Below are 16111 nucleotides of genomic sequence, written 5' to 3' on the forward strand. Positions count from 1 at the left end.
TGGATGTGGCGTGTTTGCAGGAAGTCCGGTACAGGGGTGGATCAGCCAGAAAGATTGCTGGGAAGGACTGTTGCTATAAGTTGTTTTGGCAAGGGGGGACAGACGGATATGGAGGTGTTGGTGTGATGGTTGCAGAGAAATGGGTGGAATATGTTATGAATGTTTTGAGAGTAAGCGATAGGATATTGGTAGTGAAAAGTCTGTTGGGTAGAAAGGTAGCTGCGATTATATCGGCATATGCACCACAGGCAGGATTGGATGAAGCAGAGAAAGATAGATTTTGGGATGATTTAATATGTGTAGTGGGTGGTATGCGGGATGATGAGATAGTGATATTGGGTGGGGACTTAAATGGTCATGTAGGTGAAGCAGCACAAGGTTATGAAGGAGTGCATGGGGGATGTGCGTATGGTCTAAGGAATGCAGAAGGGGAAAGGATACTCGAGTTTGGGGAGGCAACGGACATGATTGTGTGCAACACATATATTAGGAAAAGAGACAGTAGGTTAATTACATATGAGTCTGGGGGAAATAGCAGTCAGATAGATTATTTTCTGGTTAGGAGGGCTGATAGGAGGTTAGTGAGGGATGTTAAAGTTATAGGAAGTGAGGAGTGTGTGCAGCAGCACAAACTATTGATTTGTGATATGGTGCTTAAAGAACAGTTGATGAAAAAGAGGACTTATGTACCTAGAAGGAAAATATGGAAGCTGAAAAACCAAGTAGTAAGGGATGCCTTCTATAGCGAGTTGAGGAGAGTGGTGGCTGAACAGGGAGCTGTAGACAGAAGCGTTAATGAACAGTACAGAGCCCTCAAGAACAATCTTTTGAGAGTTACTGATGTAACATGCGGTTGGACAAGAGGACCACCAAGACATAAAGTAACTTAGTGGTGGGATGAGGGTGTAGAAGCTGCAGTTAAGGAGAAAAGAAGGCTTTTCCGGGAATGGAAGAAGGGTGGTAGCAAAGAGGATTATTTGGCTGCCAAGCGAAGGGCTAGAAGAGAGGTATACAGGGCAAAGTCTTAGTCACAGAGACTATTGCTTGATAACCTAAATCGTGGGGAAAGGAAAAATATGATATTTAGGGTGGCAGGTGAAGTGAAGAGGGATAATCGGGATATTATAGGTGAGCAGTGTGTGAAGAATGATGAAGGAAGGGTAGTGGTGAACAGTGAGGATATTAAAGATGCATGGAGAGAGCATTATAGCCGGTTGTTGAATAAGGAGTTTGACTGGGACAGGGAAGGTTTGGAGCCAGCAGATCCAGTGTCTGGCCCTTGGCCTTTGATTGATACTGCTACTGTGAGTGAGGCAATAGGCAGGATGAGGGTGGGGAAGGCAGCAGGTGTGTCTGGGTTGACTGCCGAAATGCTGAAGGCCTCAGGCGATATAGGGGTGAGTTTAGTCACTGACCTGATAAATAGGATTATTTATGAGTGTGTTGTCCCAGATGATTGGCTGAAGAGTGTAATTGTAAATGTGTATAAAGGGAAGGGTGATGCCCTGGAAAGAGGAAATTATAGAGGTATAAAGCTTTTAGATCAGATAATGAAGGTAATGGAGAGAGTTTTAGAAGGTATGATTAGAGAAAGAGTGAATATTGATGAGATGCAGTTTGGGTTTATGCCAGGTAGGGGGACCACTGATGCTATATTCATTGTTCGACAGCTTCAGGAAAAATATATTGGTAGGAGAAGGGATCTTTATTTTGTTTTTGTTGATTTGGAAAAGGCCTTTGACAGAGTCCCTAGAGAGGTGGTGAAGTGGGCAATGAGAAAGCTTGGCTTGGAGGAATGGCTGGTTAGGGTGATTATGGCTATGTATGTGGGTGCTCACACCCAGGAAAGAGTGAAAGGAGATTTGAGTGATGAGTTTTCCGTGAATGTTGGTGTGCATCAGGGGTCAGTCTTGAGTCCCATGTTGTTTATCATGGTACTTGAAGCCCTTTCACGTGACTTTAGAAACGGACTCCCGTGGGAGTTGTTGTATGCTGATGATTTGGTGTTGCTTGCAGAGAACGAATGGGAGGCAGAGGAAAGGTTTAGGAAGTGGAGGGATGGTATGGGGCACAAGGGTTTAAGGGTAAATGCAGATAAAACAAAAGTGATGATATCTAGGGTTGGTGGCGGTACTGTCAAAGACAAGGGAGAGTGGCCATGTGCAGTTTGTCACAGGGGCGTGAGAAGTAATTCCATCTTGTGCGGTGTGTGTGATAAATGGGTGCATAAGAGATGTAGTGGTATCAGAGGTAGACTGCGAGATTATGCTGATTTTATGTGTACGGCATGTCGGGGTGAGCAGGTGGAGATTGTCAGATGTGAAAGGATTGAACTTGCTGGTGAATCTCTTGAGTGTGTGGAAGAGTTTTGTTATTTGGGAGACATGTTGTGTGCTGGAGGTGGTGCTGGCTAGGGTGAGAAGTGGTTGAAAGAAGTTCAGGGAGCTCTTGCCTCTCCTGACATTGAGAGGACTCTCCCTACGTGCTAAGGGATCTTAGTATGCAGCATGTGTTAGGAGTGTAATGCTGTATGGTAGTGAGACCTGGGCAGTGAAGGAGGAGGATATTCGCCCGGCTCAGACATACAGAAATGACAGTGATTAGGTGGATGTGTAGTGCTTCCCTGCTTCCAAGGTCTGGGAGGGCTGGGTTCACGATGGAAGAGTTGAGAGGTAGAATGGGACTGGAGTGTATTGGTGTTGTGATGAGAAGAGGTAGATTGAGATGGTTTAGACATGTGGAGAGGATGGGGGATGATAATTGGGTGAGGAAGGTGAGAGGTGTTAATATTGGGGGTGGGGTTACGAGGGGTAGACTGAGAAAGACATGGGACGAGGTCATTAAGTGTGACCTCAGGGTTAAGGGACTGAACAGGGAGGCTTCAATGGATCGTGCAGCATGGAGAGCCACCATTAGGTGACCAAGGCCGATGCATGCAAGCATGTTGGAGCCTTTAAAAACAAAACGAAGCACAGATGAAGTATCCTGAGAATTAACCCCTAAAAGACAGGTGTCTGCACATGCTGTCCAAGGGTACTAAGGCCAAAAGGACGGGTGTCAGCATATGCAGTCATGCCCCTCCAAACCCACCCACACACCACCCGCAACCCACCCCAGCTCTTGCCCCCCCACACTTACCCCCCCTGCCATCCTCCCCACTACCCCCCAAATCCCCCCACCATCCCTCAACCCCTCCACAACCCCCTACCACCCCTAACCCCACCCTCTCCACTCTCACCCCCATACCCCTTAAAACCCCCTAAAACCCCCATCCCCCCTATCACCCCCATTCCTCCCTACCACACCCTACCAACCCCCCACTCCCCCACCATCCTCCCACTAACCCCCCACTCCGCCATCATCCCCCCAATACCCCCCACCATCCTCAACCCCTATCCCCCACACCTTACTGCCCATCCCCTACTGCCCACCCCCTACCCCCACCACCCCAAACTTCCTACCCTCTACATCCCCCACCCCCTCACCCCATACTCCCAAGCCCTCCACACCCCCCAAATCATCCCACCCCTCCAACTCCCACTGCCACCCCCACCCTTTTCCCCCCACCCCCATCTCTCCCACATACCACCCACACCCATTACCCCCCATCCCCACCTTATCCCGTACACCGTACCCTGACTGCCCCCAAGCACCCATCCCCCCCTCCCCACACCACCCCATAACCCTCCACCCCCTCCACACACACACCACCACCACCACCCCTCACAAATCCCCCACCATATTGCACCAGCCGATTATGTCCGTCCTGAGCACATGTCAAAACATTCAGATGCCTGTCGTTTAGGGGTTAAAGTTCAGCATGGCGAAGAATTTTCAGTATGAATCAGATCTTGGCTGTTTTCCATTCATTACATATCATGAATATTGTTATCACTTAAACACTAGAGCACTTTTTTTTAATTGTTTAATTTTTTTATTTTGGACCAATGATAGATATGGTAGGCCATCCTACATAAAAACATTACGATCATAAATGTCACAAGCTGCATGCAAATGTTGTCCTAACATTTGCAAATACTGGTCAGTGTTCATTTTCTGCGGGAGGAAATACAAGCTACTTCTCCTCATAACACCACAAAAAAAAAAAAAAAAAAGATCATTCAATGGTTTGGTCATTTTGTAGTTTTTCGTGTGTGCTAGTGATCCTACCTGCCATCTCCTTGGAAGCCTTCCCCCAACACCACTCAGTTTAGCGCACTGGGATGAGCTCTTATCACACCATATGACATGCCCAGTACATCGGTGTCCCGGGGCGATATTTGTGGGCAACTTCAAGATGAGCCTGCAGTTTTTCTGGCAACATAGCAACAGGCTAGTTCATCTCATTTAGGGATGATGTTGAATGCTGTGGTGTGATACATTCCTAGGATATCAGAGTTGTGAGATGTACGCCTGTAGATTTATCATCAGGATCTCAGGTTACTCTTCAATAAACTCTGTCTTCCCCACTGAATATTTTATTGAGGAGCTTAGATGTTACACCTATGGAGTGTAGTTTGTCTCTCACTTCTCTTACAATCTTTCAGAGCACAGGTAGTTTCCTTTGTGTTTGTTGTCCAGTGTCACCCCTAGCCTGTTTACAGAATGTCTGCTGTTCTCAGTCAGATTCACAGATGTGCCAGCATGAAACGTCTAGTTGCTTACTGTTACAGGGTGGTTTATCACTAACTGTGCTGCTGTCATGCCAGGGGTTTTGTGTACTTCTCTCCATGCAAGACTATCTGTGACCTTAGAAGTCTTGTGTGGTCGACAGTCGACTGGAACATGGATTTAATGACAGGAATTGAACAGCTGGTAGGCCACTTAATGAAGTTTCCAGTCTGCAGTGTTACAATCTGGCAGTTTGTTTAACAGGGAACTTTTCTTGTAAAGTGAGAGTACAGTACTGACCTTTTTCTCATGTGACATGCTCCTACCAGGCATCTTGAGAAAGTACTTGGAAAAACTAAGGGTCCACAAAAAACACTTTATAAACCAGACGGACAAGCTGAATACAGTGCACATACTCCCTCCTGTGATGAGAGCTTCATGAGCACCGAGGGCTTGTGGCGGGCAGAATGTGACGGTGAATCTAGAGTCACCACTTATAGTCAGACATCAGTTGGTGAATTTCAAAGATTGGAAAATACCAAAAAATCATTCTAAACTTTGACTTTATCTCAGAAGGATGACTGTTGCAAAACTTTGTGTGTGTGTGTGTGGTGGCAGTGGCGGTGGTATGTCTGGGTATAAGTTCATCAGGCTACTGTTCAGCTCTCCCCACATCTGGTATGTCTGGGTATAAGCTCATCAGGCTCTCCCCACTTCTGGTGTTCACCCAGTAACTTCCTATGTTAGCATCTCATGACTCATGCTGCCCGAACACAGCTGCTTGGACATGTTAAATCTGAGCTGATGAAAGAAGAGGAACAGTAGCTGTTTTTCACCATGAGAGGCAGTTGTTTGTGCATTTTTTTCTTACTCCCCCCCCCTCAAGATGAGTGAAGATACTGAAAATTTGAGTGATGAGTATCTGCCAGATGAAGACGAAGTTGATAAAGATGATCATCTTTCTGATTATGATCTGAGTGAAGTAGAAGAGATACTTAGAAGAGCAGGAAGTGGAGGGTGACTGGGTGTTTGTGTCCAGTGTGTTTGAAGACCATCATCCACAACCCAAGCCACAGTTTACTGATATGTTCTCAGGTGTAAATCCTGCATTTGGTTCCACGCCTTTCCTCACTGCAGTTGGTGCTATTAAATATTTTTTTGATGATAATGTGATGACAGGAGGTATAGTGGAGATATCCATCCCCAGTAAAAAAAATAAATGGGTTGATTGCTCTTGGAATGCCACTAAGGGATGAGTGAGGCTGGTCACTCTCATCTTAAATGTCGGGACCAGCTGCCTAGCCCCAGGCTCCTACGCTCCTCATGGGGCGATGTAGGATTGGATGATGATGATGATGAAAAGGAAAAGAAAAAACAGAAACTCTACCAATGATTAGTTTTTATGAAAACTTCCATGGGGGTGATGGAGTTCACATGATAACACACGTGCTCCGGGGAAAGACACATTTGTGAGTAAGGTATGCAAGATACCACACACCATTAGCTAAAATACATAGCCATGTATACTTAGACTGTGGAAGGTATATACTAAGGCTTTATTTGTGCTTTTGTAGCATTATGGAGTATTATTATTATTATTATTATTATTATTATTATTATTATCATCATCATCATCATCATCTTTATATTATTTATGTGAGTACATTTAAGTGCATGGGTAGTGTGATGAGTGCAGATGGAAGTTTGGAGGAAGAAGTGTTTGAAAGGATACAACAGGGAAGAATGGTTGCCGGTTCTTTGAAAGCAGTGATAAGTAATAGGGAAGTGATCATAGAGGTAAAAAAGTTGCTATATGATGGTATTGTGATATCAGCTCTAATGCATGGAAGCGAAGCTTGGATGTTGTTGGAAGGACACAAATCAAGAGTGAAAGTACTGTAGTGGAAATGAGTTGTTTGAGAGGAGCATGTGGAGTTAATGAAGAGACAGACTGACAAATGAGGAAGTGATGAAACATTGTGGTGTGGATGTGGATGTAATAGAAAGTGTAAGGAGAAATACAGTTAGGTGGTTTGGCCATGTGGAGAGGATGGAGAATGAGAGACTAACAAGGAGAGTGTACGTGAGTGAGGTGGAGGGATCGAGTGGAGAGGTATATGAGAGAGGGGAGTGAGAGGGAAGGGGAGATGGAATGATGGAGTGGAGAGGTATATGAGAGAGGGGTATGTGAGCTGGGGGGAGGACAGCAAAATGATGGGGGACAGGGTGGCCTGGAGGTGATTTGTTTGTGGTCACCCCTTACAGCATTAAGGCATCTGGCAATAGATAGATAGATTAATTATAATTAAATTAAATAACATTAATGATTCCTGGTGTATGGAATTTCATTTTTTATGTTAATAAAAATTTTACATAAAAGGACTGAGGACTGAGTCGGTGCAAGGTCCTTGCTTTAGAGAGGAACGTGACTGTGACTGTTGGTTCATTTTGCCTACCTAAGCTGAATAAAAAGTCACAGAAAATAGCAGGAATATGGGAAAAAAAAACTTTCATGTGGCTGAAGTGGTTATCAGTCCCATTTTGACTACTCTTGAGTTTTTTACACTTTTGCCGTACTAAAGCCTTTCACCTGTATGTCAGTTTGGGCATGAGCACATGCTCATGCTTTCCTCATGCAGCTTCCATATTCATTCCTCTTGTTAGTATTAAGACTTTCTTAGCATTGGGCACATTTCTTCCATGAACCATTCTGCTTTCGATTTCGTCTAATCATTAAACTTGCTTTTCTATCAGTGTACTGCATCGAGAAACTTAAATGGCATTTACCAATTTAGTTTTCTGTCCAATCACCAGTACATCAAGTTGTGAGTCACCTTTTCTATCAATAGCCAATACTCTGTTCTTATCTGCATTTACTTTTAAACCATGCCACTCACAGGTATTTTCAAAACTCTGAACTAGTCTGCAAGGATGGTTTATCTCTGAGGTGGAACTGAGAAATGTGAAAGCATGAAAGAACTGTACATGATACTGTGGCTCATTTCACTGGATACTTTGTTAATTCGTGATAGTACTTTCCTTCTCTTATTTTTGCATCTTGTCTGCACTCCTGTGTTAGTGAGAAATATGGTTAGAATGGTGAGGATGATGAAAATGTAAGGTACATTTTTATTTTTCCAGATTCCTCCAGAGTAACAATTGGTGATGTTACAAAGCATCTCAGTGACCCAAAACATCCAGAGCTTGTTCCTGTCAGTTATTGTAAGTATACTGTCTTGGACCATATTTTGCATAAGATAGGTTGGGGGGCTGAGTGGGTAACTGACCTATTCATATGTTTGCTGTCGTTTTATTCCCTCTTTCATTTGAATTTTCTTGCTTCCACACTAATCACTTCATTCTTTTTTTTAATCCACTGTTCTTTTTACTTACACATCCCACCAAGCTGTACCTTTCTTACTTGTGGATATCCTTGCAGCACCATACTCAGCTTTAGCTTTTCTAACCAAATACTTTTTGTATGCACTTCTCAGAATTTACATATACATTTTCTCTCAGTGAGCGACCCGAAATACTCTTCTTGCCCTGTTGTTAGTTAATTGGTGTTTTAAAAATCATCTTCTCTTGGCTTGACTTTGCACACATCTCAGTCATGTATTAGCTGAGCCTCCACAGCATCCTCTCACTGCCCTCATACCAACATTCCCAAGTATCCTTCTTTCTGCTTGAATGTAATTATGTCATCATCATCATCATCATCAATTTTATGTGTGCTGCCATGTTAATTATGTCATCTTCATCATCAGTTTTATATGTGCTTCCATGAAACATGAGTCAGATTGATTCACCTGATAGCTGTTGCCACCTTGCTTTATGCTGCACCATCACTGTTTGTACTTTGCACCATCTCTGTTGTAATACCGTTAGATCTAAGATTGGTACACACTGGCTTGTCCTATATCTACAATGGTCTGCCTACCCATCAGCAGCCAAGTATCAGCAAGAAAGAGTCACAAGTCACTCGCTTTACAGTCAACCATCATGTGATCCTTTGCTTATATGATCTTAAACATTTTAGCACCATTTTTTTTTTTATACGATTGCCACTTTAGATACATGAGCACTACGATTCCCTGTGAAGCACTTTTTTTGTTTTGTTTTACAATCACCAATTTTACATATAATGATTGCATTGATCCCTTTGTTCAGTATACAGTCAGTTGTGTCGTGGGTTTTTCGTGATCATAACCTGATTGTTTAGGGAGGTTGACATTCATTACAATTATGGTAGTTAGGGTTCATTTAAAATTCTCTTCAATATCTTTGTATTATTAATATTTATGTGCTTGTTTGTATATAAAAGTTGTTTTAATGCATTTCCCTTTTCCCCACTTGTCTTTCAGTTATCATTCATCAGTATTCCCCCACCCATTACAGTATATAATTCATTGGGCCATTTTCAGATATCCCATTCAATTCCCCTATCACAAACAGAATGTAATTATATCTTGGGCATTTGTGAGAGTCTTGACAAAGTTGTCGGTATATAGAATGCCTTGAAAACAGCTTCCTCTGTCACCCAACACTGCAGTACACTAACATATTCGTATACAGTAAACCCTCGGTATACCGAACCCTCTTTTAACAAATTTCGGTTTTAACAACCACCTTGAGCTGGTAGAACATTATGTTTGTTAAACAAATATTGTTCGGTAAAAAGAATGGAGTTGTGGGAAACACCGACCAGTGTGGGGTCCCAACACACACACAAGCGTGCACTCAAGATGTAAGGAAGGCCCCAGGACTGGATGGATTTTCTGATTGGGCACTGATGGAATGCAGAGAAAAACTGGGTGATAAGATTCACGGTTTAATTGTGTGTTCTCTGGTAGAAGGGAAAGTTCCTTGGGAATGGAAGAGGGCCAATGTGAGACCAATTGTTAAGGGAGGAAACAAGGAAGAACCCCTGAATTGAACCAATAATGAAAGTGAGAGAAGAGAAAAATGTGGGAGTGTTGGTCCAGGATAGTTTGTCACCTGAAAAACACATTAACTTGATAGTTAGAAAGATGTATAATCTCTTGACTAACATAATAACAGCATTTCATTACATGGATGGGATGATGTAAAAAATTGATAGTGGCCATGATCTGCCCCAGGTTGGATTATGTGGCAGTAGTGTGGTCCCCACACAAAAAGAATGATATAAACAAGATGAAGAGAATACAAAGAACAGAACCCAAGATGGTCCCTAACCTGGCAGACCTGCCATGCAGAGAGAGGCTGGAAAAGCTGGATCTTCCTTTCTTAGAAGAAAGGAGAGAGAGAGGGGCAACGTGATTGCAGCATTCAGGGCCATGATGGGAGTAGATAAAATTGACAGAAAAGATCTGTTTTTATGGGATGGGAGAATCACAAGAGGACACGGACTGAAACTGAAAAAGCCAAGTTGCTTGAAGGATATAATGAAATATAGTTTTCCCTATAGATGCATAGACCTGTGGAATAGCCTGGACAAAGAGATTGTCCAGTGTAAAAACTTAGAATTTACAAAAATACTTTGAGAGGAAGAAAGGAACTTCGAATAAGGTATAATTTATAAATGTTAAGAAGGACCTAAGTTGTTTTACAGGTTTGTTAATGGCAGATTGAAACAAAATGAAGGAATCAACAAGCTGAGAGTAGAAGGAGAGGTCTCTAAACATGCGGCAGTGCTAGCTGAAATAATGAACAAATGCCTCCAATCAGTTTTCACTAAAGAAAGTGATTTTGTGGAGGGGGAGGGGGTTACTAGATGTGTAGTGCTAAAAGATATAAAAGTGGAAGTGCAGGAAGTATATAAATTACTGGGAACCCTAGATGTAAGTAAGGCCCCAGGACCAGATGGAATCTCTAATTGGGTACTGAAAGAATGCAGAGATCAACTGGTGGATAAGATCATGGTTTAATTGCGTGTTCTCTGGAAGAAGGGAAAGTGCCTCGGGAATGGGAGAGGGCCAATCCAGTTTACAAAGGAGGGAATAAGGAAGAATGCATGAATTACAGGGCAGTGTCCCTGACCAGGATGGTTGCAAAATTATGTGAGAGAATCTTGAAAGACATGTATAAGATATCTGGAGGAGATAGACATTTTGGCAGAAAGTCAGTATGGATTCAAAACTGGAAAGTCATGTGTCTCTAATTTGCTTTGCTTTTACACAGGAGTGATTGGTGTGCTACAGGAGAGAGATAGCTGGGTGGGTTTTGTGTAATTATATCTGGAGAAAGCCTTTGACAAGTTACCCCACAAGCAACTAATGTGGAAATCGGAGCACATTAAAATTTCTTCAAGTGATCTTTTTTCTGCCATCACTGGCCTCAATAGTAACAAGGCATATGGGCCTGATAGGGACCCTCCTGTTGTCCTCCTAGGTAAGCACTTTCGCCTTTGTCTATGAGCTTGTACCTTTCCCTCTTGCTGGAAGTTTGCTCTCATTCAGCCTGTTCCAAAGAAAGTGGACCATTCCTAACCCTTTAACTATCATCCAGTTGCTTTAACATCCTATGTCTCAAAAGTTTTCAAGTCTGTTCTCAACAAAAAAAATTGTAATGAATCTTTCCTATCACAACCTTCTTTTTGATCGTCCGTATGAGTTCTGTCAGGGATGCTCCACTGGTGTCCTACCTACCTTTCACCTTCCTTTCAGACTCCTGGTCATCCTCCTTTCAGGACTTTGGAATAGCTTTGTCATTGCACATGACATCTCAAGTGCTTTTGATCATGTCTGGCATAAATCTTTAATTACCAGACTGCCCTCCTACGGTTTCTATCCTTCTGTGCCATCTTCTCTAGCTTCCTTTCTGGTTGTTCTATAGCTGCTCTTGTAGACAGCCACTCTTCTCTTCCTAGATCTATCAACAGTGGTGTTCCTCAGGGCTTCGTCCTATCACCAGCTCTCTTACTTTTATTCATCAATTACCTAAGCTGTACATCTAACCCTGTCCACTCATACGCTGATGATTCCACCCTTCATCTCTCCATTCGGTTCCCACAATGTCCTTCTCAACAGTTACTTCAGCAAACAAGGGATGAGACTGTGTGCACACTTAATGTCTGACTTGGCTCATATCTCTGACTGGGATAAAGTATTCTTGTTGTTTTTAATGCATCAAAGACTTGGTTCTTGCACCTATCAACCCAACAAAATCTTCCACAGGAGTACCCACTAATGCTTAATAATATCCAGCTCAATCCTGTATCATCCTTAAACATACTTGGTGTTTAATTCTTTCAGGACTTATCTTGGAAAGATCACATTACATCTCCTGTAAAATCTGCTTCCAAGAGATTGGGTTGCCAAGCTGACTCCCTACCTTCTTTACCTGTGCACAGTTTTTTTATTTTATACATGGGTTAGTGCCCCTCCCCGGAAAACAACTAACTAAAAAAACAAACAATAAGCCTCAGACAAGGACTGACCAAACGATGACGACCAAGGACCGGACAAAGGACATGGTTATTGGAACGTGGAATGTAAGGGGAGCGAATGATGAGGTGAAAGAGAGAGAGATTGGCCAGGTGCTTGAGGGTGTGAAAGTGGATGTATGTGGAATAACTGAAACAAAATGGAGAGGAGAAAGTGTGAGAGAATGGGAGTATGGATGGAGTATATGTGCAGGAGTAGGTGAGAATGAGAGGGCAAAGGAAGGAGTATGTATAGTTGTGAGTAAAAGATGGAAGAAGAGACAGTATGGATCAGTTGGGTCAAGGATTGTGTGGGTAAAGTTGAAAGTTGGAATACAAATGTGGGCGATTGTGTGTGTGTATGCGCCAACGCAAGATCGTGCTAGAAGAGTGAGAAAAAAGTTGTGGACAAATGTAGAAGTGTGCATGGAAAAGTTTGGAAGGAATGAGAGAGTGTTTTTGATTGGTGATATGAATGGAAAAGTTGGGACTGTGAAGGTGGATGGAATAGTTGGTGAGTGGGGTGTGCCTGCTGAAATAGATGAGAATGGGAGTGCGTTAGTGGACATTTGTGCTGGGAGGGGGTTGGTGATAGCCAATACCCTCTTCAGGCATAAATTGATCCACAGGTATACATGGCGAGTGATGAGAAGGGTGGGTGGTGAACTGAATGAAAGGAAGGCAATGATTGATTATATGTGTGTGGATGAAAGGATGCGAAGATGTGTAATGGATGCAAGAGCTTATAGAGGTTGGGGGAGTGGACTTTCTGACCACTACTTGGTGGTGGCCAGAATTAGAATTCAAGTAAGATGGAGGAAAAGAAGAAGGGAAAGACGAGAGGAAGGAGTAGTTGCAAGGAGAGTGAAAAGGTTACAAGATGATGAGAAAAAGGCAGAGTATAAGAGAGAAGCAGAGGAACGATTAGGCAAATATGAATTGGAGCAGATGGGAGACGTGGAAGGTGTGTGTAGGATATTTACAGAAGAAATATGTGCAGCATGTGATGTGGTGTGTGGAAGGAAGAGAAGACGGAGGGGGGTGCAAGGAACAGCGTGGTGGACTGAAGAGGTGAGACAGGCTGTGGCACAAAAGAAGAAAGCATACAATGAATGGATGAGAAATAGGGGCGTGGAAGAAGTTGAGAGGCGGAGGAGAGAGTTATATGTAGAAAGAAAGAGAGAGGTGAAACGATTAGTAAGAGAGAGTAAGAAGAGAGTGGGTGAGGAATTTGGAAGGAATTTGAGTGTAAAGTGGAGGGTCTGTAAGAAAATGTTCTGGAAAGAGGTGAAAAGAGTAAGACAGGGTGGAAGTGAAGGTAGCAGGGGAGTGAAAGATAGAAATGGTAGATTACTAGTGGAGAAGGGAGAAAAAGTGAGCAGATGGAGAGAACACTTTAAGGAATTGTTGAACATAGAGGATGGAAGTAATGCGAGTATAAGTGGCTGGGAAATGGCTGGGAGAAGGAGGGAGGTGAGAAGACAGGAAGAAATCAGTAGGATAGAAGTTATGTAAGCAATGAAGAAAGTTAAATTGGGGAAAGCCCCAGGAATTGATGGAGTGTGTGGTGAAATGCTGAAGCATGGGGGAGAGATAGTAGTAGAATGGATGTGGAAGATGTGCAGATTGGCCTGGGAGGAAGGTAGAGTCCCGGGGGATTGGAAGTCAGGTATAAGTATTCACTTGTACAAAGGAAAAGGGGAAAAAGAAGTGTGTGGTAATCATAGGGGCATCTGTCTTCTTAGTATAATAGGAAAAGTGTATGGTAGGATACTTATTGACAGAGTTAGAGAAAGAACAGAGAAATTTGTTGGAGAAGAACAGGGAGGCTTTAGGAAGGGAAGAGGTTGTGTAGATCAGATATTCATTCTTAGATCTTTAGTGGAAAAGTTTCTAGAGAAGGAAAAGAAGTTGTATGCAGCTTTCATGGATTTGGAGAAAGCATATGACAGGGTGGATAGACAAGGATTGTGGAAAGTGTTAAGAATATATGGAGATTATGGGAAGTTGTTGAATGCTGTGAAGAGTATGTACGATGGTGTGAAGGCTGCAGTGCGTGTGGATGGTGAACTAAGCGAATTTTTCTCTTTGAAAGTTGGGTTGAAACAGGGATGTGTCATGTCTCCATGGTTGTTCAATCTGTACATGGATGGTGTAATAAAAGATGTACATGGTAGGGTAGTGGATGTTGGAATGGCCCTGATGAGAGAGGATAGTGTTTGGAAACTCCCTGTACTGTCGTTTGCAGATGATACTGTGTTGTTGAGTGAAGACGAAGGGGAGCTGCAAGGCTTGGTGGATGAGTTTGGGAGAGTGTGTAAGAAATGGAATCTAAAGGTGAATGTAGGGAAGAGTAAAGTGATGGTCTTTGAGAGAGGTGAAGTCAGTGAATGTACAGCGAGGTTGGATGGTGAGGAATTGGAAAATGTGAGTATGTTTAAGTACTTGGGTAGTGTGATGAGCAAGGATGGAGGTTTGGAGGGTGACGTGCTTGAAAGGGTACAGCAGGGAAGAAAGGTTGCTGGTTCTTTGAAAGCAGTGATAAGGAACAGGGAAGTGAGCGTGGAAGTGAAAAAGTTACTACATGACAGTATTGTGATACCAACTCTAACGTACGGAAGTGAAGCTTGGACGTTGTTGGAAGGACACAAGTCAAGAGTGAGAGCAGTGGAAATGAGTTATTTAAGAGGAGCCTGTGGAGTCACATGGAGAGACAGGCTGACGAATGAGGATATAAAGGAGCGTTGTGGTGTGGATGTGGATGTGATAGGAAGCGTTATGAGGAACACACTGAGATGGTTTGGCCATGTGGAAAGGATGGAGGGTGAAAGACTGACGAAGAGAGTGTATGTGAGTGAGGTGGAGGGGGAAAGAGGGAGGGGGAGGCCGAGGATGAGATGGAGGGATGGGGTGGAGAGGTATATGAGAGAGGGGGGTGTGAGTTGGGAGCAGGGGAGTGAAATGGCGGGGGACAGGGCGACTTGGAGGCGATTTGTTTGTGGCCACCCCAAATGGGACTGAGGTGTCTGGCAATAGATAGATAGATAGACCTAAGCTGTACACATAACCCTAGCCACTCATACGCTGATGATTCCACCTTTCATCTCTCCATTCGGTTCCCACAATGTCCATCTCAGCAGTTACTTCAGCAAACAAGGGATGAGACCATGGCACACGTAATGTCTGACTTGGCTCATATCTCTGACTGGGATATAGTATTCTTGTTGTTTTTAATGCATCAAAGACTTGGTTCTTGCACCTATCAACCCAACAAAATCTTCCACAGGAGTACCCACTAATGCTTAATAATATCCAGCTCAATCCTGTATCATCCTTAAACATCAATCTATCTATCTATTGCCAGACGCCTCAATCCCGTTTGGGGTGGCCACAAACAAATCGCCTCCAAGCCACCCTGTCCCCCGCCATTTCACTGCCCTGCTCCCAACTCACAGTCTCAGGCAACAGTAAACGAAATTATCAGTAGAACATGGAAATTATCAGACAAGGAAGGGTTCAAAAATGTTTGAATAAGGATTGATGCAAATGAGGAAGAAAGAGCTAAAATAAAGGAGTCAGTAAAGGAACAATGGTAAAAAAACGAACAGAGAACGGAGGAAGAGAAGACAATGATTTATTGGAGAGTCATGGATCAGAAATTAAGGAATTGGTACCGGCAGAGAGGAGGAGAAAAGAGGGTATAAAAAACATCAAAAATAATTGGAAGGTGGCATATACTAATGTTGATGGTTTAATATCGGCAAGGTTAGAAATCAACGATTTTTTGAGTGTACATGAACCTGATGTTATGTGCTTTGTAGAGACCAAATTAAGAGAAGATATTGATGTTCATATGGAAGATGGTAAATACAAACTGTGGAGAAGAGACATAAAAGAAAAAACAGGAGGAGGAGTGATGTTACGAGTAGCAGTGAAGAGCAACATAAATGTAGATAATGTGGAAATGGGAGAAAGCAGGGTCGAAGTGATAAATATGAAATTAGAAATGAGAGAATAGCAAGAGAGATATGGCAGTAGTGTATGTTCCCCCTAAGACAGGGGCATGGAGTGATGATGAATATCAGGAAATGTTGT

General features: G+C 43.1%; 1 protein-coding gene across 1 annotated transcript in view; it reads left to right on the forward strand.

The window, feature by feature from the left end:
- Positions 1–16111, forward strand: part of c12.2 (von Willebrand factor A domain-containing protein c12.2) — a 464393-nt gene that overhangs the window by 23002 nt on the left and 425280 nt on the right. The window contains exon 3 of the mRNA XM_080280343.1: positions 7753–7833. Within this exon, the coding sequence (XP_080136469.1) occupies positions 7753–7833 (81 nt within the window). The remainder of the gene's footprint in view (positions 1–7752; positions 7834–16111) is intronic.

Source organism: Coenobita brevimanus, chromosome 84 (genome assembly GCF_032717465.1).
Source record: "Coenobita brevimanus isolate Jiangsu-jjx chromosome 84, ASM3271746v2, whole genome shotgun sequence".
NCBI lineage: Eukaryota > Metazoa > Arthropoda > Malacostraca > Decapoda > Coenobitidae > Coenobita > Coenobita brevimanus.